This window comes from Pararge aegeria, chromosome 16 (assembly GCF_905163445.1).
Source record: "Pararge aegeria chromosome 16, ilParAegt1.1, whole genome shotgun sequence".
Lineage (NCBI taxonomy): Eukaryota > Metazoa > Arthropoda > Insecta > Lepidoptera > Nymphalidae > Pararge > Pararge aegeria.
Genome location: NC_053195.1, coordinates 2,175,462 through 2,203,209, shown reverse-complemented (window position 1 = coordinate 2,203,209; position 27,748 = coordinate 2,175,462). Strand labels below are relative to the sequence as shown.

At 36.0% G+C, this 27,748-nt stretch overlaps 2 protein-coding genes across 3 annotated transcripts in view; one reads left to right on the top strand and one right to left on the bottom strand.

Moving 5' to 3' along the window:
- Positions 1-22,721, bottom strand: part of LOC120630219 (pre-mRNA-splicing factor ATP-dependent RNA helicase PRP16) — a 112,129-nt gene extending 89,408 nt beyond the window's left edge. Inside the window, exons 1-11 of the mRNA XM_039899360.1 lie at positions 22,390-22,721; positions 21,158-21,463; positions 20,501-20,704; positions 19,011-19,105; positions 17,776-17,978; positions 17,049-17,147; positions 16,323-16,452; positions 15,141-15,230; positions 14,227-14,364; positions 12,703-12,855; positions 11,633-11,826 (exon numbers count right to left, since the gene is read on the bottom strand). Of these exons, the coding sequence (XP_039755294.1) occupies positions 11,633-11,826; positions 12,703-12,855; positions 14,227-14,364; positions 15,141-15,230; positions 16,323-16,452; positions 17,049-17,147; positions 17,776-17,978; positions 19,011-19,105; positions 20,501-20,704; positions 21,158-21,463; positions 22,390-22,721 (1,944 nt within the window). The remainder of the gene's footprint in view (positions 1-11,632; positions 11,827-12,702; positions 12,856-14,226; positions 14,365-15,140; positions 15,231-16,322; positions 16,453-17,048; positions 17,148-17,775; positions 17,979-19,010; positions 19,106-20,500; positions 20,705-21,157; positions 21,464-22,389) is intronic.
- Positions 1,118-10,145, top strand: LOC120630220. 2 transcript variants are annotated; one of them, XR_005659015.1, is made up of 5 exons: positions 1,118-1,638; positions 2,330-2,505; positions 3,128-3,235; positions 4,432-4,527; positions 8,326-10,145. XR_005659015.1 is itself a non-coding variant. In XM_039899361.1 (4 exons), the coding sequence occupies exons 1-4, from the start codon at positions 1,302-1,304 to the stop codon at positions 8,419-8,421; spliced, it is 717 nt and encodes a 238-aa protein (XP_039755295.1). In that variant the 5' UTR covers positions 1,118-1,301; the 3' UTR covers positions 8,422-10,145. The 2 variants fall into 2 exon arrangements, 1 of the variants encoding a protein (XP_039755295.1); XM_039899361.1 differs by lacking the exon at positions 4,432-4,527.
- Positions 22,722-27,748: the final 5,027 nt, after the last annotated feature.

Here is a 27,748-nt window from a genome sequence, read left to right as displayed (position 1 = left end):
GCAAAATGTTGTTAGCTAAGTAGCAATATGCGAAAGTTTATCTGTTTTTTATTTGTTTGCTTGTTACCTATGATCGGCTGAAGTGCATCGATTTTGACAAAATTTAAAATATACCCTTTGTTACGTACACACGGCTCCACAGGCCATGTTGGCGAAATTTTGCATTGAGCTACGAAAAATGGGAAGACAAACCCATAACATAATACAATTTGACGGCCTTATAATAATAATAATAATAAAATAAATATACTACGACAATACACACATCACCATCTAACCCCAAAGTAAGCGTTAGCTTGTGTTATGGGTACTAAGATGACTGATGAATATTTTTATGAATAATATACATAAATACTTAGAATATAGGGCCTTGGACTCAGAAAGCAGGGTCGCTGCCCACTGCGCCAGTCGGCCGACGAATAATATGGTGATAAGGAATAGCGATCTCTTCCAGACAACCATTGGGGTATATAACACAGGAGATAAGATATAGTTCATGCATACAAATACATACGATTTAAAGTATAACCATAACAGCAACCAGCAAGTTATTTATTATATACAAATGGGCTTCCACTTAGCAGTGGCGTGCATACAGGGTATACACAGGGCATGCGAAGGGTATGTATAAATATATAGCAGATGATATAAAATAAAAAAAAATCTCTAGTAAGTATGACTTATAAAAACTTAAGGTTGGTAAATACCGATACGAGGTATAAAAACTTAAGCGTAGGCTTTTAATAACACGCACGCACGCCCATGCCTTAAATAACACGCATGCACGCCCATGCCTTAAATAACACGCATGCACGCCCATGCCTTTTGGGATGAAAGGTACTAAGCAATTATTGAGGTAAACTTTTCAAAATCTAGGACAATTCAATTTCGATTTATAGTTAAGAACATTTCGTACACACTAAACGTTATAAAAAATAAGCAGTCGTAATTTCCGAAACGGCTATTGTTCATACGTTATCGATAAAATTAAATACTATCGTACGTGACTCCTCACTGGATGCGCAGCGTCAGAGCGGCGGGGGACCGGTACCCCGCGACCCCGCCGCCCCCCGCAGTTGTATAAAGCATCGTACAACACGCGCGCCGCGTCTTACGCTCCGAAGCCGCCGTGTAGCTCCGTGCTCGGTCGTACGCCAAGCCACGCGGACCCACGGACCTATTTGTGAAAGTGCGATCGCTACGATTTCTCGGTAGTGAGAGTAAACCGAGCCCGTACCAGCGGAACCTAAACTTAATTCAACAGTGGTGTGAATTGTCTCGCGAATACAAGACAGAGTTCAATGGAAGCCAGGTTTGTGAATTGCCGGAGCTTCCAGCAGATCAAGCCGCCCGAGAAGAGTTTAGCACCGCCGCCGACGGTGAAAGGGCTGCTGTCTCGCTTCGGAAGCCAGGCTCAAGCTTTGTTCGCGCCGAAGAAACCACGATTCGGCTCCACTGTAGCTATACATAAGTTGAGGGAGTCTAAGTGGTTCAAACACGATGAGCAAAATATTTTGTGTGCGGTGCTCGAGTCTGGATTCGTTTTGGAGGTTAGGGCAGAGGACCCTTTGCCACCGGACTCTACGTTGTCCCAAGACTACCATATGTACGCCATTGCCATGTGGAAGAAGGGTAAAGGTATGCTCATCTTGAAAACTAGTATTTCAATTCAATAAAACCTTGAGTTGTCGTATTTAATGCATTAAGAAATAGGCGTTGATCGATGACGTTAGTACGCACGGAGGCGTGGTGCAGAACTAAACCGAATGTGAATAACTTTGGTAGCGGTCGTGCGGCGTCGTAATGAGCTCACGATGAGATTCGATTTGTAAATAATTCATAAATCGTACCGCAAAGCATGCTCGTTCGTTGTATGACGTATATTGCGGGGGCGGGGTAGTAAATTAATTGTAATGGACAATCTATGCAAATTCTACACGTAAAATTTTTAAAGAAATCGATGAGAAATTAACAATATGAGACAATTGAATGTAACTACTGAAGTGTTACGATTTACAAAGCATCGCAGTTAATTGTCATTGAGCTATAAATAGGTTGCACTTTGCGTTCTTTCTTATCTGCAAATTAAATATAAATATCTGAAGTAGCCTTGCCGAGTCTTAAACAAGGCAACTTTCTTCTTCGCATAAATAATCCTTGGTAAACACAATTCTCATGCTGACATCTCAATAGGTTTTCTACTGATTAGGTATGTATGAACGCTATGGAATTTGTACAAACGGTTTCCTGCATACTCGCGCATGGTTCATTTGGCTTGCTAATAGGTTTTGCATTCGTGTTTACAACGAACATATGTTTCGCGTTGCAGAAAAAACAAAAAACCCGGAACAGATAGAGGTGTACACCGTTCAGCAAAAGGGTGTGCGCAAACGTATAATCAAGACAACCTTGAGTGCCTTCTGGAAGAAAGACTCCGTCATACGAATCAACAACGTAGACGACAAGCAAGAGACCCCCAACACTGAGAAGGACATCAGAGCAAAGGTACAAACAAAAACCAAAGCACGAGGCACAAGTTTCCAATTCGCACTTTTCCTTGATTAAGCGTTATCGGATAAATCATTACCTTATCTAACTCTTGTTCCGGAAGTAATGTAGAGACTTTAACTAGAGATTACGAGCGTAGTAAGACAAGATTGTGTTGTAAGTAAAGCGTACATATAATTTGTAGAAGTCAAATGTTTCAATACCGATTGCATAACACGGCCTTCTTACAATGTTTTGACACGCTACATGCATTATAAATTTGCGAAAGATTGCCAATAGCCAATCTTAACCCAGATAGATTTAGTTTTATGAACATTATAAAACCCTCTTATTGAAAAGGTCTCTATTCCGTTTAAAGTAAATCGCTTTTTTTCTGTAACCACACCAGTTTTGATTATTTTATCTATTTCAAAATAAATTTGCCCTTATTCGGGCATACTTTCAATTAAATTACGTTATGGTTGACCTTAAAAGGTTTTTGCTCCATTTAGAAACAAATCTTACCTCTGTAGGATAGACGTCAGAATTGGAAACCTCTTATTTCAGATAGCCTCATCGGGGCTTTCGTTTTTCGGAAAGTGAACAGTGGGACCTACTAAGGAGCTTCTACTGATTCCAGCTCGAGATGGCAACAAAATCCAGATTCGAAAGAAACTGGCATAATACACTGCATTTCGTCCATTGGTGCCGATATGGGGAGACTCCGCAAGAAGCTCGCATGAGACAGGTAAATTAACAGCAAAAATAGTATCTGCGTGTAGCAGAACTTGGAAAACTTAGGGACAAGAACTTTTTGGACGTAATTAGACAGTTCACACGGACAAACTATTATACGAGCAAAACCAGAGATCTAAGATGAATTATATTAAGATGTTTATTCATGAGGCTTAGTTAATCTATAACAAAAATTATACCAATGATGAACGCTCTAATTTCGCCTAAACGTAAAGTTAAATGTAAACAAACTAGTAGAACACGTGTAAGAATTTTCTAGAACTCAAGTACGCGAATTAGAATATCTTTTTTTATTTGTTTTGCAAATACCGTTATCGTTAGATCAGTTGTCTTTTTCCGCTCTTCATTTTGTTATTCGAGGTTCTAGAATTACTGTATGTTATTTTTTGTTTTATGCATGTTACGAGTCTGTCTTTACAATGTTTTTATCTATTTTATACTACACTATCAGCTTTAAGGTGAACGTTATTTCAATATTATAATTCTTAATCATCGTCCACCATTTTTCCAAAGCAGTACAGTTTTGTTTTTCAAACTATCGATTACAGTCGTGTCTTAAAGAAAGAGTCTTTAAATATATGGCTGCAAATACAGTTGAACGTATATTCTCCAAACGAAATTCAGAGGAGTGAGGAGTGTTTTTTTTTTTTTTTTAAAGGTAACACTTGTATTAGATTTGCCAGTTGAGTTTAGTTCGGAGATTTCTGTAAAACCGACCTTGCACTAACGGCACTTTAAAATTAATTGCCACTAATTTAAATCTGAACTAATTTGACAAAAGTATTGCTATTCTATCAATCATGGAACAATATGATCAGGATGGTAAGAAACTTTAAGAAAAAGGTTAGTTTAATTAAAAATTTGTTTGCTTAGCGCAAATATTGAAAGCACATTTTTAAGCAGTAAAATAAATTGTAAAGGCAGTTTCTGTACCCTAGTTTGAATTACTATCATTCCATCATCAGACACAAACTCATTTAATAGCTTATATTCATCGCTTGTGTGATTGTCTGGACGCCGTATCGAAACTTCGATGAGGACTTCGATATCGCATTACTGCTTTCATCAAATCCATTGCGAGGACATTGAAAACTGGGCACATCAGATACCACGGAAAAGCATGGGCTTCATCGATGGGAAACGAATTAAAAAAAAAGAGAAACGCACAAAGTAGCAATTTTGTTACAGATCAGCTTAACGACGTCGAAAACACCTATGATTATCATCTTTTGATGGTATTCGTTGAGGCGCTTTGGACATACTGCTGGCAACATAACCATACCGGTGAGGTCCTTTATATTAAAGAAAAAAAATGTGGATTCGGTAATGTACCGGAATTCAATGTGCCCTGTGTGTTAACTGTGTTATCGTGTGATACATCCTTAGTCTGTGTTACTTTTTCTTTCCTATGATAACGCTTTTAGAATATCTAGATTTTTTTACAGAGGTGCCTATACTATAGCTCTTCAAGGTTATTGCGTTTATACCTTAAATTGACTTCTTTCCTACGGGTAATTCTTTAAGGAAAATAATATTAACATCGGTTGCGCCATCTAATATTTCTTTAGCAGCATCAAAAGTTATAGGAATATGTGATGTAGGAACTGATCCGCAAATATATTATTTTTATAAAGTCCAAAAATTAAATTAAGATTGAATTGAATTTTTTTTTATGTTTGAATGATACGACCTTCAGATGGCGAAATTTTTCAGTTGACAGGTGTATATCACTCGGCATCGGTTTAATAGCTATTTTTAAACAGTATAGGTACTTTCCTAATCCGCAAATGCATACAAAATTGAAGGTGGTTTAGTTTCTTGTAAATCTATTATTCTTAGAGAACACTAGTGTAATAACGAAGGAAAACGAAGTCATAAATTTTATCGGAACCGTTTCACTATCAATTTGACGGCATCAAGTTAACTTGGTAATTTAGAAAGTCAGTCACCAGTTTCGTTTTTATTTTATTCAATCCTTGGAATGCTTTCATTAAGGATCTTATAGTATTTGTACTGAAATCATTTTTTAAAACTTATTTGTCTTTTGATAACTAGTATTACTATCACAAAAGAAAAGCCTCATATTGTTTTAACGGCCAAAGTGTTATTCGAAAAGCAAAGTTACCAAACCGTATACCGCGTCGTTATAGTATTTTGTGTGGGATGACCAGTTAGACTGGTTCGAACACATAACTGCTTTGTGTTCAGTAAAAAAAAAAAAAACAATCCAATGTGGGTAACCTTGTATGGTATGTATGACTCGTGTGTAAAATATTCGTAAACATAAATTTTTAACTTGATTAATTGACTTGGTGAATGGCGCTTTGTTATAATATAAATCTCTAACAGAACAGAGGTCTGTGTGAAGTTTTTTTTTTTTTTTATAATAGCTACATGAATAATATTCACTTCAACTGCAAGATAAATGGAGATACGATCTTTAATTATTATTATTTCGGAATAATTTGAATTTTTTTTAAAGGAACAATAGTACGTAAGTGCGACTATCTTTGTGATTATATTTTTGCATTCGGTTATGTTTCACCGTCAAAAATAGTTTCTTAAAATCAATTATTTTTTAATATAAAACAATATGTGCTTCTAAAACATAAGCATGTTAATGAGAAAACATGGAATTAAGAACGTACAGAAACTTTGTACACGACTAATATTGTAGCATCAATCTACTTAAGAATGGTTTCTCGAACAAACTGTCAGTCACTTGATACTATTTAGCAGTTGACAGTAATTATTTTACCTCTAATGTTTTAAATGTTCACTATAAAATGGAAAAATGGAACTTAGAACTTGGAACTATTTGAAATGTTTGTAATAAGTTCTTAAGCATTTTTTTAATATCATACTTATGATTTGGTTAGATTGGTAGTATGTAAACCTCAGAATTAATAACACACATAGCTTTGTGAGCTAGCAACATTCCGCCGGAAAAAAGGGAGACGTTCGCGGGGCGTTTTCACTGTTTTTGGGACACAATTAACTGTACCTATATAATAATGGCTAAATGAGGATTACATATGTTCTTAATTCAATCCAAGACCAATAAGTTAATAGCATTACTTGTCTGTTACACCTTCATTATAAAGAATATTTAAATGCGCGAATCGAGGGCAATATGAATATTTAAATAAATGTAAATATGTTTGTAAAGTATTCATTCAAACTAGCTACAGGTAGTGGTTATTTAAAAAAACCTTCTGTAATGTTACTTGGCAGTTGGCACCGTTCTCAACTGCATAATAATATACTATTGACAGAGGTCATTGACACAAATAATATCACTAACTAGCTTTCACACTTTAGGTTTCGATATGTCTACATAGTATTACATAAATTTAATGTTTTTTTTTTTATGTTGATAGTTAAATACGAAACAAAATCAAATTATTTAGTGAAAAGCCTATTTTGTATATTCCCATATTGTTCAAAGGATGACATGTATATAAATAACAAACACTTTGATATTTAGCGGAATAATTATTTCTTTGTCTATTGTTTGCATTTGCCTTCGAGTATACACATTATCAGTACTATACCGCAAAAAGTAGCCTAATTGCTAGAGAGTGACTTGCGTAATGTTTAGGATACATTTTTGTATTTATTTGCTGTTAGCTTTTTTTCGGCGTTCTGGCTTTTTGTTGTTTCCTAAGGTTATTGTAACCTTTAATACTCTGCAGTTTTTAAACTATCTCTATGCAGGACAAATAAAAGAAACATCGCTTTTGTAATAATAAGTTTATACAAAGAAGCATTCGATCGCTTTAAATAAATATTTGTCAAACCAAATTTGAAGTAGCATAGGTAGAAGACCGTTATCACAAACGACAGCGGAATGTTTTAGCAATGAGTTCATATACCGAATTACATTTTAAACATAATTAACGACTGTTTCCATCAGCGATAGCCGGCGATACATTAAAAGTTTATTCAGTTGCATTTGACATTGTTTATATACTTGCAACTGTACGTACATTACATGTAAATGTATTCAATAAGGAAGTTAAACGCTATTTTACCAAGATAAAAGATGCCTTTGCCACTCTCCGAATGTTGACCTACCTCTTTACAACACATCACATGTAATAATTTTAGATATACCAAAATTAAGTGTGTTGCTGATAGCAAACCAAAAGGTAAAGTTTATCTCTGAATAAATAAAAAAAAATTATATAAATGAAAGTCACATAAGACCTTTTGCTAGATAGGTTCTTCGCTTTCGCTTAATTCAGTTGAAGATGTTATTTAATTTTTATAATTTGGGTGTTTTTACCGCGAAACTTAGTCATTAAAAACATATTTGGAAAATTTATTTGAACTAAATTAGTTTATACGAAATTGCATATTTTTATTTGAATCAAATAACTAACAATGAAATAAAATTTAATAGTTTTTTAAATTCTTGTATTTAATAATACCATAGATAGCGTATATCACTCGTGACAATTTATGAGTAGCAAATTAATACCAATTAAATTTTATCTATGGCAAGGTTGGCCGCGAATGTCACTGTAACTCGAGTGACATTACCAATTATTAATTTGGGTTAACTGTGCTTCGGATCACGCTTCGGGTCAACTGTTTTAATTTTATCAATACAAGTATGCTAAAGACACCCTTCTGTGGCTTTATTGGAGTAACACTTATAGATATTTTTTTGCTGTAGGTTACACATCTATATAAATTGCACAGTTTTACTTCAATACGAAAAAATAATAGGATTAATTTAAGATTTTCCCATTTAATTGGTCTTTTTTTGTATCAATTTCTAAGTAACATATGAACTTATTTATTTATTATTTGTACTGCTCTAACTTTTGACCTTATTTAAGTTTTATTTAAAAAAAATCTTGTATATTGGTAAGCAAGTTTGACTATAGTCAAAAGTCAAAATTATCTTATTTGATGCGTACATTAAATGTGTACATGGTAGTGAGATGACTACATATCACAAGTTTCTGGGTTCGATTCCCCGATAGGATTAAAATAATTTTAGGTAGGTCTGATTGAATGATGAATGTAAAACAAAGTACCCTTAATAATCTTCAATATTTTCCCTTGTTACAGATAAGCGAGTCGCTTAAGTGGGGCAACATTGGCATGAATATGGGCGTGATGCTCGTAAGCCAAAGCAACGCTCGTGCTAAGGCGAAATCCGTCTGAGTGTTGCAGGCCGGCGATAGTGCCGGCACATGCTACGCTTGCTTCTGGCAACCCACGCCCGGGAACATAGACTTCGTTTGAATTTCGAACCTGATATTAGGTTCTTTATCATTCCATTGCCGTAAATTAAAACAAAAAAATATTTAGATTAGCAACACAGACTAAAGAAAAATTTCTAATGGCTCCCTAAATGTACTTCGATGTGCATGACACTTAACCTTGATGAACTTGTTTGTATTGAGTTGAGATCTTCTTTAGTCTGTGATTAGAAAGATTCCAAATTTGAAAATGTTAGATTATTTAAATGTTTTGTCTATGGTGGCTCGGGTTACGGATATTAAAATTTTAAAAATAAATAACGGAATCTCTCGCATTATATTTAAGAATGAGGTCCGTCTAATATAAATTATTTATGAATGGTTGATAGAATTCGAAAATAGTATTGCGTTGTGAATATTTAAGAGGTACTTTATAATCGGAATCTCTTGTGACATCAGGGGTCCGAATTTCTTCTTATTCTGTTTTAAATACGTTCAGTTTTCCTACGTTCCATTTTATTAAAAATTAAATTTTCCTTCAGTCTTACTTTTTTTTATTTCATGTTCAGGAAGTATAAATAATGTGAGGGATTTAAGAAGCTTTAATTTTATTTAGAATTTGGTTTAATCAACGTAAATTAACATTCCTTTCATAAGAAAAGACGCGCCCCGCGGCTTCAAATATAAATAAATAATTAATTATTGTACATGTTTAATTAAATCGTATTATCTGACGTATTGTTTTACACCTATGAGAATAATGATTGTGCGAAAAGTTATTTTGTCTTTGCGACAAAAGATTTTCGATTTAATAAGACTGTTTTGATTTTTGAAAGTGTTATTTAACAAAACTACGAAAAACGCGTGTATCTTACCAAATATGATATGAAGTTTCCGTTATAAAAAAAAATCTTCTGTACAATACAGAAATGTATTCATAAATTCTAGTATCTTGTCTATAAGTCAGTTTCTTGATAACTATAATTATTACAAAATTTAAAAGGTATCATCAATTAATAAAATTACTTTAAAATTTTCTTCGGCCCTTTGTACTTAAACATTTAATCAATTTTGATCCAATTTTGGCCCATTATGAGTTTGGGTTTGTTAAAGTGCATGCCAGAAATCATTAGTTATTGGTTCCTTCTAAATAAAATATTAATATTTAAAGTTTTAAGTTAAAACTCATTTCAGATCTCAGTCCTGCTTCTACGTTATGGCATCAAATTTACTTCTGCAGTAGTTTTTTAGATTTATTTTTAATTTTAAACAATTGGCATAACCTTTAATTAAGACATAAGTACCTACAGCATTATCTACGTATATTTACAAACGGGCATAACTTGAAATAACTATCTATCGAGCGAGAAATATATCTACGGCGTTTTTGACGCCGAACTGATGAACCTACGTTAAGTATATCTATCCACAGACTGATTTGTCTTTATAGAGGTTTTCATTCGTAAACTTCGTTCAATCCGATATTTTACGAATATTATAATCACATAGTTTTTCGTAGTTGGTGCGTTAATGAGTATTTGTTAAGTATTCATATTTATAAAGTGAAATAACGACCTAATGTGAACGTGTTTATGTGACACACGTTCGACTGTTTGAAAGTCACTGATACAAGTTGATGTTATATTTATGAGGCATTTTTTTTTTAAATAAACGTTTTAAATGAAAGCTGAGTTTATATTTCATTATTATACAACGTGTAACGGAATTACGAAATCCTGTTGAAGGGTGCATAAGTATTTTTCATAAGGAATCGAAATGTAAAAATATTCAATCAAATTTTTCCATACAAACTAATTAAAAACATTTTAAGTGTTTACTTTTGACAACCCTATTGAAGGTAAAAACCCGACACGTGCATAGCACCTACGCTACGCTACGCGACGCGTACCTAATAAAGTAATAGGAATCACTTGATTTCACTTTAGCATGAGTTATTAGGGTTGTATCTGATTGCTTTTAGTAAAAACTATGGCAGTGGTTTACTCAAAAACTATTAGCGTTTCAGTTTTACAGATAAGTCTCGGAGACAGTAAATAATGTTCCTCTAAAGCCTCTGACGTATTATTTCGGTTTTCAATTACACGTTGTATATTTCCTGTGTGTTTTCCTTTTTTCTGAGGGTTTACAGTCCATCATCAATAACAGCCTATAACAGTGCACTGCTGGACTACATGCCTGTCCGAACGATGGTTGCCATTCCAGCACCTTGGAACCCCAACGTTCATCGGTTCTCCGAGCTATGTGCCCCGCCCATTACAACTTCTTGCTGTAGGTAACTGTAGTTCTTCGACGGATCTTCTCATTTGATCACGTATAGATACTCCCAACATAGCTCTCTCCATCGCCCGCTGAGTGACTCTGAGCATTCTTATAAGCGACCACGCTTCAGATACGTGAGTTATCAATTTTATAAATTTAAAATGCATATAAGAATTTTCCGAACCGGCAGAATTTGAACCTGCCACTCTCTGGCAATCGCGGCCTGAGCGCTTTTTCCATATAAGCGACGGCTCTCCTACCCGCGTCGATGCCGAAATTAGTATATCCCTTTCACATCAGTCTTATAGCGACTGTAGCGTCATCTAGTAGGAAACGTTGCAGTTTCGATCTACTTTTTCAAAGGTCCATATTACAATGAGACACGTTTGAAACAAGAGATGACACATTGCTTTTTTATAATTTTTATTAGAGTTTCTACCTACACTTGGAGGAGTTATCAATTTTATTATTACACTCTATATACATTTAAAATGCATGCATAAAAATTTTCGGGACCGACAGTATTTGAGCGCTTTCTCCAATTCGTGTTTTTACCATCGACGGAGCCGTAGCTTGGCTCCGTCGATGGTAAAAACACTGATAAAAAAACTAAAAAAATCTTATTTTCTATATTGAAAATTGGAATAATCTTCTCAAATTAGTGTATTGTCATCGGTCCTCGATATGTCTACAAAGTTTGAACGAAATCTGACCGTTCAAAGTAGGACAAAATCTAACCTCAAAGGGTTCGGTTACATACATACAGGTGAAGCTAATATAAAGCGTGTAAAAATTATGTGAGTTATCACCGGCGCAACGCACTGTTCGAAGACATCGGCGTCCATGTTCACTGTGAGAGACTGAAACCGGTGTCGCTGTAAGTTGCCACTTACCTCTCTCAGCAGCCCGAACAGCATATCGGTGGAAAGGGACCGCTCGTGGGCTTCGTCCATGATCACTGCGCAGTACTGGTCGAGGTCTGGTTCGCGCAGCCCCTCGCGGAGTAGGATGCCGTCCGTCATGTACTTGATCACCGTCCGCGGCGACGTGCAGTCCTCGAAACGGATCGCGTAGCCCACATCGTCACCTGGATTGAGGGAAACATTGCGTTCAAGTGAATTCAAAATTCTAAATTCAAATTCAAAATTTCTTTAATCATGTAGACCTAACACAGGCACTTATGAAGCGTTCGTACGTTCATTTGACGGCCGATTGGCGCAGTTTGCAGCGACCGTGCTTTCTGAGTCCAAGGCCGTGGGTCGATTCCCACTACTGGAAAATGTTGGTGTGATGAGCATGAATGTTTTTCAGTGGCTGGGTGTTTATATGTGTATTGCTATTTAGTACCCATAACAGAAGCTCCAATTACTTTGGGGCTAAGTGGCGATGTGTGTATTGTCGTAGTATATTTATTTATTTAAACATATATGTTAACATAATTGTAAGGGGATGGTGATAACTTCGTTCGCCAAAAAAGCTACGAGGGTTCCAAACGCGCCCTTGTCTAAGAAGAGCCCACAACAAACTTATTCAAGTAAATTTTTTTTTGCCATCACCATCTCACAAAGAGGTAGAGGTTTTAACGACCTCCCAAACGGAACGCTGAGGGCTTCGAATTTAAGTGCCTCCCAAGTGCCGTCATAGGGCTAACCTGCAGACGAATAAAAAAAAGGTATTGAAGCGGACCGTAAGCGACGTCGCAGCAGTGGCGTGTATACAGGGTATGCATTCAGACTTAACTCGTACTAAATCAACGATCGTTAGGGGCCTAATTAATATCCCACTTCTGCAAATTAACCTCATCCCACTCACTGGCGTGCACACAGAGTAAGTACTGAGCGAGCAGATGATATAAAATGGAGGAAATCTGCAGTATGAGTTATAAAAAACTCAAGGGTTAACTCATAACTCATACAATTCCCTACCCGCTAACCGCCCAGCTGGTATATATGCCGACTCTTACCCAATTTCACTCCCATCTCGTCGGAGACACGCTTGGCCACAGACATGGCGGCCACGCGACGCGGCTGGGTGCAACCGATCATGCCCATACGACTGTAGCCCTCTTCGTGCAAATACTGAGTCAGTTGGGTTGTTTTGCCGCTGCCCGTTTCACCTAGAACAGAAAAAGAAAACTCATTTCGGTTTTTTACACACTAGCTTTTTAAGCCTACGTTGTTTTCAGCGTGGATTTAATTTACCGGGAAATGTAGCTTAAATAAATAAATAAATATACTACGACAATACAGCCTGCGTTTATTGTTTGTTTGTTTTATTGCTTAGAATTCTTGGTTCAATTCACGTATGTCAATAAATTTAAATAAATTAAAAATATATATATATACAACAACAATACACACATAGCCATCCAGTCCCAAAGTAAGCGTAGCTTGTGTTATGTGTACTAAGATAACTGATGAATATTTTTTATGAATAATATACATAAATACTTATAATATATAGATAAACACCCAGTGTAAAACATTCATGTTCATCACACAAATATTGTCCAGTTGCGGGAATCGAACCCACGGCCTTGGACTCAGAGAGCAGGGTCGGTCAAGTCTGTTGCGCCAATCGGCCGTCAAAAGCTTAGGTCAATATCTGACACTTTAAATTATTGCGGATAAGGAACTCTAGGATAAAGAAGAATCTAGAGTAATATTATTGTGGTTTTCATAATGAATTTTATGAAATTCAACAGATTATATATAAATAAAATAGTAGATACCATCAACAACCCATCAACTGCTTTCCTACAAAATTACTATTAGGGGTTTGGATAAAAACAATCATTGAAAGTCTTAGTAGGTAAAAGGTGTAGAGGTCTGGATTACTTGATGCGAATTGAGAATTAGTTCGCATCAAGTGATATAATATTTTAATAGTTGCTGTGTGTGCCTGATCGTGTATCTGCGTGTTTTTGTTCACACACACACAGCGCTCGTGATTGTGTCTATGTGTATTTGTTTGTGTGTGTGTCAGATTGTGTTTATGTGTGTTAGTGTGCGTGATCATGTTTCCCGAACCCCGATTTTGATTTTTATATTTATTTATAATGGACAACCAACAGTAGATGCATTAAAACTTACTCTTTTTTTGGAATGAGTCACATAGTAAATGTTCAACTATTTACAGGTTATCACAGCATGCATTAAAATGTAAAAAGCCATTCTTATAAATTATTTACAATTAACTATTAGTCTGTTAATAAAAACCTTTAAAAGTATATATAATATTTATTTATTGTGTGTGTGTGTGTGTGTCAGTTTGTGTTTATGTGTGTTAGTGTGCGTGATCGTGTATCTATAATATAATATTTCAAGCTAAGTTACAATGAAAAATTTTGTTTCTAAACGAATTATTTAGTAAGGGTAGAAGAGAGTAGAGGAGTGTTATTAGCTGTGGTATTAGCACTTAGCATCAAGTGACCTGCTAACTTGAAGAAAAAAAACTCGTTATGATAATAGAATAACACAATACGTACCAACTATAATAATCACGTTATTCTCCCGGATAACTTGCATCAACTCCTCCCGCACCGCGAAAACCGGTAAGAATTGCCTTTGCTCCGATAAAGTCTTCTTTTTCACGAAATCCGACTTCGACTCTGGTTCTTGGCCCTCTGAAACGTTATTATGTTATGACAGATGCAGAAACTGCTAAAGTCTATGATTTTTTACTTGTCTTATAATATAAACAACGTTTTCATAACTTTTTAGTTTGAAAATATAAAAAAAATACGTGCCATAAAGAAAATAAACGAACACAATAAAAAAGGTGTTTCTTTTTGTCAGTGTTTTTTTTTATAATTGTCTAAAATTAAAAATTATAATTAAAATTCTTATTAATTTGAAAATAAACTGGACACTAGAACCCAAGGAATTGTTAACGTAAGACAAGGGAGACATGTATACTGCTTATATATCCAAATGGGATAAAATTAAATTGTTTACCTGTAAAAGCACGACAACAGAAGAAATAAGTTTTTCTTCACTGACATTGCATTTATATTTTTTGGATATTATTTCTACCCTGGACGCATTTTAATCTGGAGTGGATAAAATTGCGTGAGAAGATAAAAACTTTGTCCTTTCCCCGTGAATAAAATATCACCTTCCCCTGCTCCATAAAACCTCACTTTAATATATAAAAATTGACATTCAAGAATCAAAAGTTCCAGGCCTATTTAAAGAAATTTGTTTTTATTTGATCGCTATTTGGAAAATGTGTCATTGCATATGTACAAGTTTTTACTTATGTACAAGTAGGCCTTTGACTGCAATCTCACCTGATGGTTACTGATCATACAGTCCAAGATGGTGTAACGGGCTAACCTATTAGGAGTATTGCAGTCATGGAATATAACCCATATCAGTTTGTAATTATGTTATAATTTACCTTTATCCAAGTGTTCTGCATATTTGTACGCTTCTTTTGTTGGACCTTCTTCAGTTTCTTCTTCTTGCTTCTGGATGCCCATTATGTTACCTTAAACAAATATAAAATTAAACAGATAAATCATATAGCCAATGTAAACACGACATGAAACGTAAATACGAAAAAAATTACATCTCTCCTATATATATGTTAAGGATAACTAAAAAAAAAACTTTAACAATAAAAAAGCTTCGGTGTGAATTGCTCTAAATTCAAAGCTTGATATAAATTTAAGGTGAGATGTTGATAACAAAAAAAAAAAAAAATACCCGGCTAAGAATGTTGTGGGCTCTTCTTAGACCAGGGCGCGTTTGGAACCCTCGTAGCTTTAGGATTAAGTTGCCGAACGAAGTTATCACCATCCCCTTACAATTATGTAAACATATATGTATGAAGGCTTCATAAGTGCCTGTGATGGGCCTACATGAATAAAGACACGTGGAATTTGAATTTTTGAATTCATGCCTCTCTCTTTCTTTCTCTCTCTACTTTTTTTTATTCCACAAAAAGTTAGCGCTTCTGCAATCACACTTGGTGGTGGGTGATGATGCAGTCTAAGATGGTAGCGGGCTAACCTGTTAGGGAGTAGGGTAGTCCATAATTATTTGCTTCTTTCATTCGAGTTGTCTGGAGGAGAAGCGCACTTTTACGTATTTTCAATTTTGTTTTTTTTGTAGGTATTTACAGTGATACAAATACTTACAAGTTACCTACTACCTTCAAAACTTATACTTTCTACCTACGATTGGCGCAGTGGTTTCTGAGTCAAGACTGTGGGTTCGATTCCCACAACAGGAAAATGTTCGTGTGATGATGAATGTTTTTAGTGTCTGCGTGCGTATTTGTATATTATAAATATTTATGTATATTATTCATACAAATATTCAACAGTTATGTTAGTACCCATAACACAAGCTAAGCTTACTTTGGGGCTAGATGGCGATTTGTGTTTTATCTTAGTATATTTAATTATTTATTTAGTTACGTTTGCACGCGCGATTGTGAAATTTACGACCCTAGTTATAAGGTTTTTGTAACAATATATAAAAATTGTTAAGTTTCTGACTTTAATGTTGTTCTAGTTGCGAGACGTCCAAACGATCATTTATTGGCGATTATCGCTGTAAAATACAACCAAATTACCTATTTTAGTGCCTTCCAACTTCCAATGTTTCTTTTGGGCCTTCCTTCGTTCCTTCTGCTCTCGAAACGCTTTGACAAGGGCAGAACCTTTTCGCGCGTTCATAGCCATGTCCGACGTTGGGTCTTTTACCTACAAGGTAAAAAAAAAAAAAACACATAAACAAGTATATGAAACTAAATGGCTATGCTAAAGTGCGGTGTAAATAAGGAATTCTTCTGATCTTATTGTTATATAAAATACCAGCTGACCCCAGCGCCATCTGTCGGGCTGATTTGTGAATCTAAACCATCCAGGGTGCCACCCAAACGCATACCGAAAAATTCATTCATATCGGTCCAGCCGTTTAGGAGGAGTTCAGTGACATACACACGCACACAAGAAATATATATATATATACAATGTGAAAACCGAAATCATATTTCACACGCTTTAGAGGTACATTATTTACGGTCGCTGAGACTTATCTGTGAAACCGAAAGCCAAGTTTTTGAGTAAACCACTCCCATAGTTTTTACTGAAAGAGATCAGATAGAGCCCCAACATCAAATGCAAAATTAAAATCAAGTGACTCCTGTCACTTTATGACGTACGCGTCGCGTAGCGTAGGTATACTAGGTTATCACCGCTTCTCTGAAAACAATCATAAAAAACAAAGCTAGACCGCACGCTTAGGGCAACAATGTAGATTTTACTTTTTTTAAATCCTGTTTTTAAAAAAAACATACCGGTATAACAGGCTCGGGTTGCTTGGTGAAAACTATTCTCCCATCAAGGAAGGGGGGTACGATGTTGTGAACTAGAAGATGTACTCGATCTACGCTTTCCTGAAAAAAAAAAAAAGAGTTGTATTTGTTGGATAGAAGCAGTTGTTGAGTCTTAACAATTATTCATTGTAAAGTCAACATCTCCTGAACATGCTCCGATTTCGGAGCGAAACGTGCGTAGAGGGTGAAGTGGACGCCGCTGCTTCCGAGATACTTTGACATTTAGAAATTTATCAATTTTAGATAAACGTCGCTGTAATAAATGTTTTTTAACACATTTTTTTTTTTTTTTCTTAATTTTTTTTTATGGAGGGTTTGTTCAATTCTGATTGCTTAGTCAAGAATTTTGGATAGAAGCAGGCGTTACTTTGCGGAGATCCATGATATTTTATGAAAATTAATCTTAATTTCCTATACTCCGCGAAAAGCAGAATCTGTATGGTGTAATTTATAATTTCTTCAATCCCCCACAAAAGACATTTGCACCTTTCACAGATATGAGGATATTCCTAATTTATGCCCCTGCAGATTAAGAAAAAGAAGAAGAAACACTTGATAAAACAGGAACACGAAACATCAAGGAGTATACAGTAAACAATGTAGGCATGCAAAGGCGGCGTTATTGCTGCAAGAAAACGGAAATTAAGTTATAAATCGTGTACCTTTTCCTTTAGCACCATAGACCTACCTCGTCTAAATCGTTGTTGATGTTGATAGCGTGCACCACGCCACTGGTTAGCATTCTGTTTCGCTCCCACAGCTCGTTGTCCTTGTCTATCTGCTGGCGCGCCGCCGACACTTTGCGGTTGCGTCTCTTCTCTATCTGTTCCTCTTTCTTCGCCACGTACTCCGCGCTGGTGCCGGCGAAGGGATCCGATTCATCTGTCTCACCTAGCGAACATCAACAGTTCAAGGGCCTTACAAATATTGTATAGAAAGCAGGCTTTAGATATTTTGCGGAGTTTCGTTATCTTTACGTATTATAGTCAATACAAAGTCTCTCGCCGCGTCTATCTGTCTGGGCGCGAAGAACTTAAAAACTACCCAAATAATTTTCATGCGGCTTTCACTAATGAACAGAGTGACTATATTATGAAAATTCAGCTTAATTTGCTTTAGTCCGCGAAAAGCAGGAGAATCTGTATGGTGTCATTTATGATTTCTTTTAACCTTATACTCGTATGACTTAACAATTATTCATTGTAAAGTCAACATCTCCTGAGTATGCTCCGGTTTCGGAGCGAAACGTGCGTAAAGGGTACATTGCCGAAGATCTGTTTGGTGTGGAGTATAAGGATTGAAAAATTATAAATTACACCATACAGATTTTCCTGCTTTTCGCGGAGTATAGCAAATTAAGCTTAATTTTCATAATATTATGGTTTTCCGCAAAGTACCGCCTGCTTCTATCCAAACGGCTTGACTCTTGCGGAGGGTTTTAGTGTATATTTACTACGGTTTTCTGTAAATTAACTGATATAAATAAATATACTACAACAATACACATATCGCCATCTAACCCCAAAGTAAGCGTAGCTTGTGTTATGGGTACTAAGACGACCTTTGAATATTTGAATAAATAAAAAACTTAGATTATACAGATAAACATAAAACATAAGATACTGAAAAATATTCACACGAATATTTTCCAGTAGTGGGAATCGAACCCAATCGGCTGTATCTCTAACTGTTATAGTTAAGTCGAATTAAATGCTTTTTCTTATAAACGTATGTATTGCGTTCCATATGTCATTAACCATTCATACTTTGAAGTGAGAACTAAAACATCAGTTCATTGTCTTAAACATACGTGACTTTTATAGGCTTAACAATTACTTGGTTTCTTATAAACCCCGATTGATGCCTATCTCTTATGGGAACAGTTGGACATTTAAAGGCTGGTGACAAATATCGTATATTTACCTTCACCCATATTGTACCAGGCTCTGTCCAACTTCTTCTCAGCTTCTTGCCAGTCCGGGTCATCAATGTCCACACCTCTTCGGGAGCTTACCCATCTGTAAAATGTTTACTATATAGCTACTGTTTATGCAAGATACAGCTCATGTTTTGTCTGCAACAGTTTCCAAGTTATCCCGGCAACTGTGTTTCCTGCCACGTATAATTTGAGTACCTTCAAGGCTAGAGTGAATAGGCTTTTTCTAGGCAGGCGTGCTCCAACCTAGACCTCATCATTGCTTTCTAACGGACATGATTGTCGTCAAGCAAAAGAAAAAATAAAAATACTTTTAAGAGAGACAACTCATCATCCAAACAAAAGCAGTAGTCTTACAACCTATTTTTACCAACTTTTATTTAGCTTTCTCGCTCAGCATGGATAGCATGGGCAGGAGACAATTATCTCCCCGGGGAAAGGATAAAAATGTATCTTCTCCCACAACTTTATCAACTCTCAGAGCATTGGCGCACTAATGTGTTGTGTTATAATATCCAAACTATATATGGGTAACTAGCTGTTGCCCGCGACTTCGTCTGCGTTTGATTTTGTTTTTGATGTGGCATTAAATTTAGTTGTAGATCTAAAAAAGTTTAAAGTATTCAGTATCGCCAAGCCTTAAATGAGGGGTTTGCTGCTGTCCGCTGAGGAGTTTTGTCCTCTATCTCCAACCACAGTTTGGGCAAAATGAAACACATATTATAACCTCTATAGTACAAAAATAATTATTTAAATCGGTTATAATTTGTCGGAAATTTTGGTGTAAAATCGTCAAAAACTCATCCCCTCTCCCAAAGGAACCGAGCTTAATGTCGGGATAAAAATTATCCTATATTACTTCTAACACTACCAAGAATATGTGTATAAAGTTTAATGAGGATTGGTTAAGTAGTTTTTGCGTGAAAGCGTAACAAACAAACTTACATTGACATTTATAATATTAGTAGGGAAGTAGGGATAATAAACAGGGGTAAACTTCTCATATTCCATGTTCCCGTGTTTTAGCAGGATGTCACAGTAATTATATCCCCTGTCATGGTATATAATGGGGGGTTATAATTTTTGTCACTTGCCTGTGCTAGCCCTGCTGGTGGGGTGAACAAAGATGTGCCACCGATGATTTAGCATTCCTATATGATGCTACATAGAAGACAATAATAAGGTGAATGGGTACAATATAACAACTGTGCTAAAATTTACGTTACACGTCAGATTCCATGGTAGCAAAACATAATTTTACAACCAATACAATTTTTAAGCATCCCAATGATATTGGTTACAAATAAAAGCTTTTTCTTAGAATGCATTAAATATTATAAACACAATGGGGTGTTTATTTGTTTGTGTTTGTCCTTCTATCCTATTAACTAAGCAACCAATAATCTTAATTTTTGGCATAAATATGGTAGAATGTACAAGGTAACATATGCTACAACAAGTCTGGTGTTATACTTACTTATGAGGTGTAGCTCTTGGTGTGTCGTCATACGGCCTTCCCTTGTAATCCCTTGTAGGTCGTCGTTCACTTCGACTTGACCTATCAGGTCTGTCGTCCTTCGGTAATGGTGTAGGGAAATCCCAACTTGACTTCCTTATAGCTTTTGGATCATCATCATCATCGTCCCAAGCGGTCTTGTCAGTTGGTTTGAGAGCTTTAATGCTGTAAAAAACCATGGTATTTCTGTTTCTACACTGTGGCCCTTTCTTCTCCAATAGTATCATTATCAGTCAAAGTAAAATGCTTTTGTAAGACAGATTTGCCACACAGATTCTATTAATACTTGCTCCACTTAATATGTTTTGCTTTGATACCAAGCACTCCAAATAGGTCCTTAGCTGATTTTAGACCATAAAATACCAATATTGCAAGGCAACAACACATCCTGGGGCAGCTTCAGTAACCATAAAATACACTATACAATTCTATGTGGACAGATTTTTTATATTTTTTGTATGGCTGCAACTATTTTCAGTAAGAACATCTTAAAGTTAATTTTGGTAATAAGAAACAGTTCTAGGCTGTTTTATTCGTGGCAAAGTACAAGGAAAGAAATAGAAACGTAAAAAGCTGCTAGCACAAAATAATATTAAAAAACATTTACATATACTATACCTTGGTGTTCTTGGTTCATCTTTAAACCTGGGTTCATAATAACTCCTCCTGGAACCGTCCCTATCTGTATCACGATCCCTTTTATCCTTATCCCTTTTTCTATCCCTGTCACTCCTGTCTCTGTCTCTACTATCCCTATCCCTACGAGAATCTCTATCCTTCCTGTCATCACGTCTCTTGTCCTTGCTGCGATCTCGCCTTTCATATGGGTGACGATAAAATAGATCATCACTGTCATTTTTGCGAGTTTCTTTTTCCTCTTGAGTTGAGTAGTGTACACCTTTCTCTCGTGATTCTTTGTCTTTTCTGTAAATTCATTTTTAAAAATATGATCATCACCAGCTTCAGCCTATAAATTTACCACTGCTGGACACCTCCCACTACACTTTTATGTCCTGACCCAGGATTCAATCTCAGTACCTTGCTGTCTTACCTTGTTGTGAACTTGAACATGCTTATTCAAAGTCAGATATTTCTTTATTCAAATAGGCAAATTGGTTTGATGCGTACATTACATGTAAAATATGACCTAATTCATCAACTTAAAACTAAAGCTATCCGAAATTTGAAACGCACCCTGGTCTAAGTAGAAGTCCACAACAAACTTAGCCAGTTGGTTTTTTTTTTGTTATCAACATCTCACATTTAAAACTAGTAAAGAAGCAACCTGGTTAGAGCAATAGTTTACACCCAAGCATTTTTATCGTTGACATAGTCCATAATACTATAATAGGACTTTTCTATAAGCTTACGTTTAATACAAACTATTTCAGAGACATCTCCAAGATATCAACTGGTAGTTTATTGTAAAATTGTATACAATTTCCTTTAAATGAATTACTTTTTATATGCAGTCTAGTATGTTGCACTGCAAGTTTATTTTTGCTTCTAATGTTCAAATTATTGCAGTCACTTTTTCTCTAATTACTGGACCAACAAGTTGATGTATAAATTACAAAAATCATGAAACATTTTAAAACCCAACTCTGTAAAGGATAACCTACAAAGCTGTATTTACAAAAAAAAAAAACTTAAAGGCACAATCTATAAGAAAGTTGTAATAGCAAAAAGTAGATTTAGTGAAGATTATATCAGTATCTAATAAAATATCGAAATAGAATTTATCTATTGATAGCTATGCTAGGTATTCTATGACTGCTTATTATTCCATTCCCATATTTATCAGGAAGCCTAATCCCATATTTGACTGAACATAACATGAAAAAACTTACTTTTGTAATCGTTCTAACATTCTTTCCCGCGCTTGTTCTGACAAACCACCGGTATAAGTTGGCGTTTCTTCATTATGCTTCCTGTATTTCCTGTCCTTTTCCCCCGAAGGTGTTTCGGTTTCATCCGAATCTTCTCCATCATTTTCCTCGTTTTGAAAGGAAATAAGACGATTCTGCCTCCTTTTAGAAGCAGCCAATTTGTCCAGACCAAGTAAAGAAGGCCGGGCGAACTGAAAATCAGGTGGCCTGTCCTTCTTTTTGATGATTAAGCCGCACGGAGCGTCGGAAGAACTGCCTTCTAATCGGTGCAAATTTTCGTCATTATCTTCCATTATAACCACAGAAAACTTTCACTGATGGGAGTTTAGCAATCCTGGATACTACTTTATGCTAAGTAATTGAAGTTCTACACAATTTTGGAAAACTCACAAATAAACATAAAACAACTTTAATTGCATTGTGTATTTGTTTGATGTTTGACAGCTTGACAGCGACAGTTGAAACTGACGCGCTGACAGCGCCAACCATGGCATTGCAGTGTCGTTTAGAAATAGACGTTTTTACAAGCTTTAAAAATATTTGGAATGACTTTACAATTTACTTTAGTACCAAGCTATTACACGCGTTTTCCACCACGTCTCTTACGGTATTTTACAAATCCCGCTTGCTCTATGCCAAAAATCAGGTCGATTAGTTAATTATGAAGTAAGCACAAACGTTCGCATTTAAAATTAAATATAGTATAGATTACCTACGCAAATTAAAGCACCCGTTTGCTATTTATTGGCCTTAATTGTATAAAATCTTTACGGACACGCGAGTCCAAATTGCTACTTAACGTATATTTAGTAAGTGCCGGAATAAAAATATTATTATTGGTCAAAACCCTAAAAGTAACTCTAAGAACAATTAATTAAGCTACTGCACAGACATTGTTCTAGTTAATTTACTGTAACCCGATTTCTTATAACACTGCGTACTGATTGCGAATACACTGCAAAGCTATCTAGACCTCAGATGAAGGAGCTCCTATGGCTTAATCCTATATCTATGACCTAGACGATGTTTTACCACGAGTACAAATGCGTGGTCAGTAGTGAAGTACCTACTGTATTTTTTTTTATTCTGTGGCGACCCCGTAGAGAAAAATGCAGCGTTGGTAGAAGGCCAGATGATGTTGATTATGAAGGATAATAGGTAGTCAGTTGAACCTTTAATATATCTTCATATCGATCGATGGTATTTAAAAAATAATGTAATAAGAGTAAGTTGTAGGCACAGTAATTTTTGTCGCGCTCGCAGGCGTGAGCCCGGCATAGGGCTGGCCGGTCCAGACGATTATAAAATGGATATTCATTGAGATAGAGTTTACTTTTGTTTGGCCAACTTATGACCATAGAGAGATAAAATAATAAGTATTCCTTTCAAATGTTATAATACACTTACACCTTGTTATATGAAGTTCGACTCTTTCGATAGAACTTAATAGAACTTCATATTGTCATTAATGTTATTATCTGCTGATGTCTTGTTGCGGCAAAGCTATTTAGCGTTTTTTTGGGGAGCCATTTACGAGAGATTCCTGTTCCCCTACCGCCCGTTTCACTCATTACCAGGCCTGCGAAATTATTGCGAAGTATTGAAACTTATCATTCCTGATAAGTTTTAATACTTTTTATCTAATTTAGTTTAGGTAAGTGAAGAATATACATACTACAAGGGTGCATTTCTCAACAGATCAAGGTTATATCGGTCGCCACCATCTCGGCCGAGTTAGCGATCGCGATCACCTCTGAACGCGACGCTACCGTAAGAGATACTTTAAACTTAATCAAATTGAAATTGATGAATTGTAATTGAATTAGATGAACAACGATGTATTTGTTTCAGACTCAGTGTCGTGCTGGCTATTTACGAGGAGTAGGGTGACTAGAATGAGAGTGCTGAGTGTGAGAGTATTGAGCGTGAGGAAGGAGTTTGAGAGGTAGAGTGCGGGGCCGATGAGGAGGGTGTGTAAAAAAACCATGTGCAGGGTCTAGGTCGCGGTGGGCAGAGTCGAAGTCCCGGGGGTAAAGGTCTTCATGGATGGCAGCCGGGACAACCTCCAAAAGTCTAGATGGCAGACGACGTCTGCCATCTAGACCTCCTCAATGTCCCCTCGAGCTACTTCAATTGGTGAAGGATGTAAGTAGAGAGTGGAGGGAACAGAAGCAAGGAGAAGAGTAAGAGTCCATGTAGAAGAATAGAATGTAAAGTAAAATAGCGGGAGAGAAAACGATGACGGGAGAGAAAACGATGACGTATTAGAGGACGCCGTTGATGGAAGGGGTGATTCGCTCTTGGACGGTGTAGATGTACTAGATTATTACTGTAATATAATAAATATATAATAAATCTTTATGCATTTCTAAAAAAAATTAATGAAAATGGTAAAAATTTGATTGTGTATATATAAATATGCTTTAAAAAAAAATCGCGATTGTTTTCGTTCTTTCTGATTTTCATATAGTTCCACAGAATTGAGAACATACAGAACTCTCATTCAGTCATTATTGCATGGAGTGCATTGTGTCTAAATACAGTGAAAACACCCCGCGCATATCTCATTTCACACTCGCGGAATGATGCTAGCTCACAAACTTTTCCCATTTCATTTTCATGGTAAACTTCTAGAACGTTAACAGGTAAAATAATCCTTATCCCTATCCCTACATCCCTACTAATATTATAAATGTCAATGTAGGTTTGTTTGTTACGCTTTCACGCAAAAACTACTTAACCGATCCTCATGAAACTTTGTACATAATATATTCCTGCAAGTGTTAGAAGTAATATAGGATACTTTTTATCCCGACATTAAGCTCGGTTCCTTTGGGAGAGGGAATGAGTGTTTGACGATTTTACACCATAACTCCGAAAAATTATAACCCATTTAAATAATTATTTTTGTACTCTATTATGTGTTTAATTTTGCCCAAACTTTGTGTGGATCTGAATGTGGTTGGAGATAGAGCACAGAACTCCTCAGCGGACAGCAGCAATCCCCTCATTTAAGGCTTAGCTATACTGAATACTACTAATTTAGATCTACAACTAAATTTAATGCCACATCAACAAAGAAATTCAAACGGAACCGAAGTCGCGGGCACCAGCTAGTTATACTATATTGTTACGCTGCTTTCCGTAGTTTACTCGGGTGAAATGGCAAGGCACAGTTAATCCAAATATATAAATATATTTTGTAACAATAAAAATGTCAGGAAATAAATGTTTTTAAGCACTGTTTTATTTGTATACTTTTCTTTTTTGTGTTTAAATAAGAAGCATTGATTTTACATGGTCTATATCTATTGATAAGATGCCCTTGTGTCTGACCTCCATGAAATGAATAGTTAACCATTGAGTACAGTTTTTTGACAGTAGAAGTGGACAGACGGCATCAAGCGAGTCGCTTTGAGCTTCTAGAATACAATCGACTCGGGATCGTGGATTTTGGAACTCCCTACAAAAGACCTATCCAGTCCAACAGTGGACCTCGATTGGTTGGAATGACGCTGATAACGTTAGATTTCTGTTGTCTGGTTGGAGGCTTTGGCCTTGGCTAGTTACCAACCTACCGACACCCCTGAGACACAGGTTTTATTTTAAAACTTACTTCAGGATTCCCAACACTATTGTAAAATGACTAATATTTTAACAATAAATTTCATTTCATTTTCATTTCATTTCATTTGATTTCATTTCATTACCGACAAAGACGTGCCGCTAAGCGATTTAGTGTTCCGGTGCGATGTCGCTTAGAAACCGATTAGGGGTATGACTACCATACTCCCTAACAGGTTAGCCCGCTACCGGTTAGACTGCATCAACACTTACCACCAGGTGAGATTGCAGTAACAGTCTAACTTGTAGTGGAATAAAAAAAAAGTCTAATAAAGAGATAATTTACAAAAGTTAAAAAAAATTTACGAATTTAAACTTCAAAATGATGGCTCGCTGACGGAAGTTTTACAACCTAACCTAAGCTTTCATTGCTACTAACCCAAATGGAATTTTTGTTGTCTTTTAGTAAATATATTTGTATTTGAATTTGAATACCTGAAACCTACTTTGAGAATAAGGCTACTAATGCTAACATTTTATTGAATTCGGCCATTCAAGAGAATAGCTTGTTCAAACAAACAAAAGAACAAATCTCCAGCTTTATTATTTGTAATTAGATATAGATCTTTAGATGGATTTTGATCAATAGGCTTTCACCGCTTACAGTAAGTAGATCAATTAGTTTCATATAACTACCTACCTTAATCTAACGGTTTCGGTTTTTTGTTAGTAAACCTTAGACAAGTGGCAGTGGTAGATTTGCGATAATCTTAGACAAGTGGCAATCGAGAACAGCTAAGTTAGTCCAGCAGGAGATGTTTGAAATATGCTGCTTTTTTCTTTAGACAATTAAACAAGGGTCGTGATAAAAGTTACTAAAATATCATATAAACCCATTACCGGCTCACGGCAGGGTGATTAGGTACGTATCTCGCGACAGGCTAGCGACAGGCGTAAATCTTGCAATCACTGCTGTCAAACGTCACTTTTCTATACAATAAACAAACAAAAGTGACGTTTGACAGCAGTGATTGCAAGATTTACGCCTGTCGCAAGCCTGTCGCGAGATACGTAATCACCCTGCGGGTCTCCTCCTACAATGAGAAGGGTTTAGGCCGTAGTCCATCACACTGGTCCATTGCGGATTGGTGGTCTGCACACGCCTTGGAGAATATTGTGGAGAACTCTCAGGCATGCAGCTGGTTTCCTCACTTGTTTTAGTTACGATGAAGCAAGTGATATGTTCATTGCTTAAAATGCACATAAATTGGAAAAGTTAGAGGGGCGTGCCGGCCCATCGAGTCAAAAGTGTAGCCGAAGTCCTAATACACTGGCCTAGTGGCTATCACCGCTGTACTAATATATTATATGTAATTATGTTTTATAGTTACTATATTATTTGTTACATAAAAAACAGTAGGATTGACCGAATCGTTAGAATTCGATTAAAGTGTTTCAGCTACGTTTGCTCCAGCTGCCTATAGTTAGAATTAACAAACAATACTATGAATTCCCACCATAGATACCTAGGTACATCTCAACGCACAGAGTTAATCAATTATTATAGATATACAACGACATCACCTTATAACGTACACTGTAAGACACCAAAGTACCTACCTACTGTGTTGCAATGTGCTGGAATGTTTGTAAATACAGGATTTATAAAAGAATACCTAGGTACCTACAGCTTGAAATTTATTCTTGAGGTGTGTTATTAATCTCACAACATATCTAAACAATAAATAACCACGAA

What these genes read in the sequence shown, in the direction of transcription:
- LOC120630220 (XM_039899361.1), top strand. Translation starts at nt 1,302, where the DNA reads ATGGAAGCCAGGTTTGTGAATTGCCGGAGCTTCCAGCAGATCAAGCCG. An exon ending in CATGTGGAAGAAGGGTAAAG is followed by an intron (nt 1,639 to 2,329) that starts GTATGCTCATCT and finishes TTCGCGTTGCAG; the next exon opens with AAAAAACAAAAAACCCGGAA. An exon ending in AGAAGGACATCAGAGCAAAG is followed by an intron (nt 2,506 to 3,127) that starts GTACAAACAAAA and finishes TACTGATTCCAG; the next exon opens with CTCGAGATGGCAACAAAATC.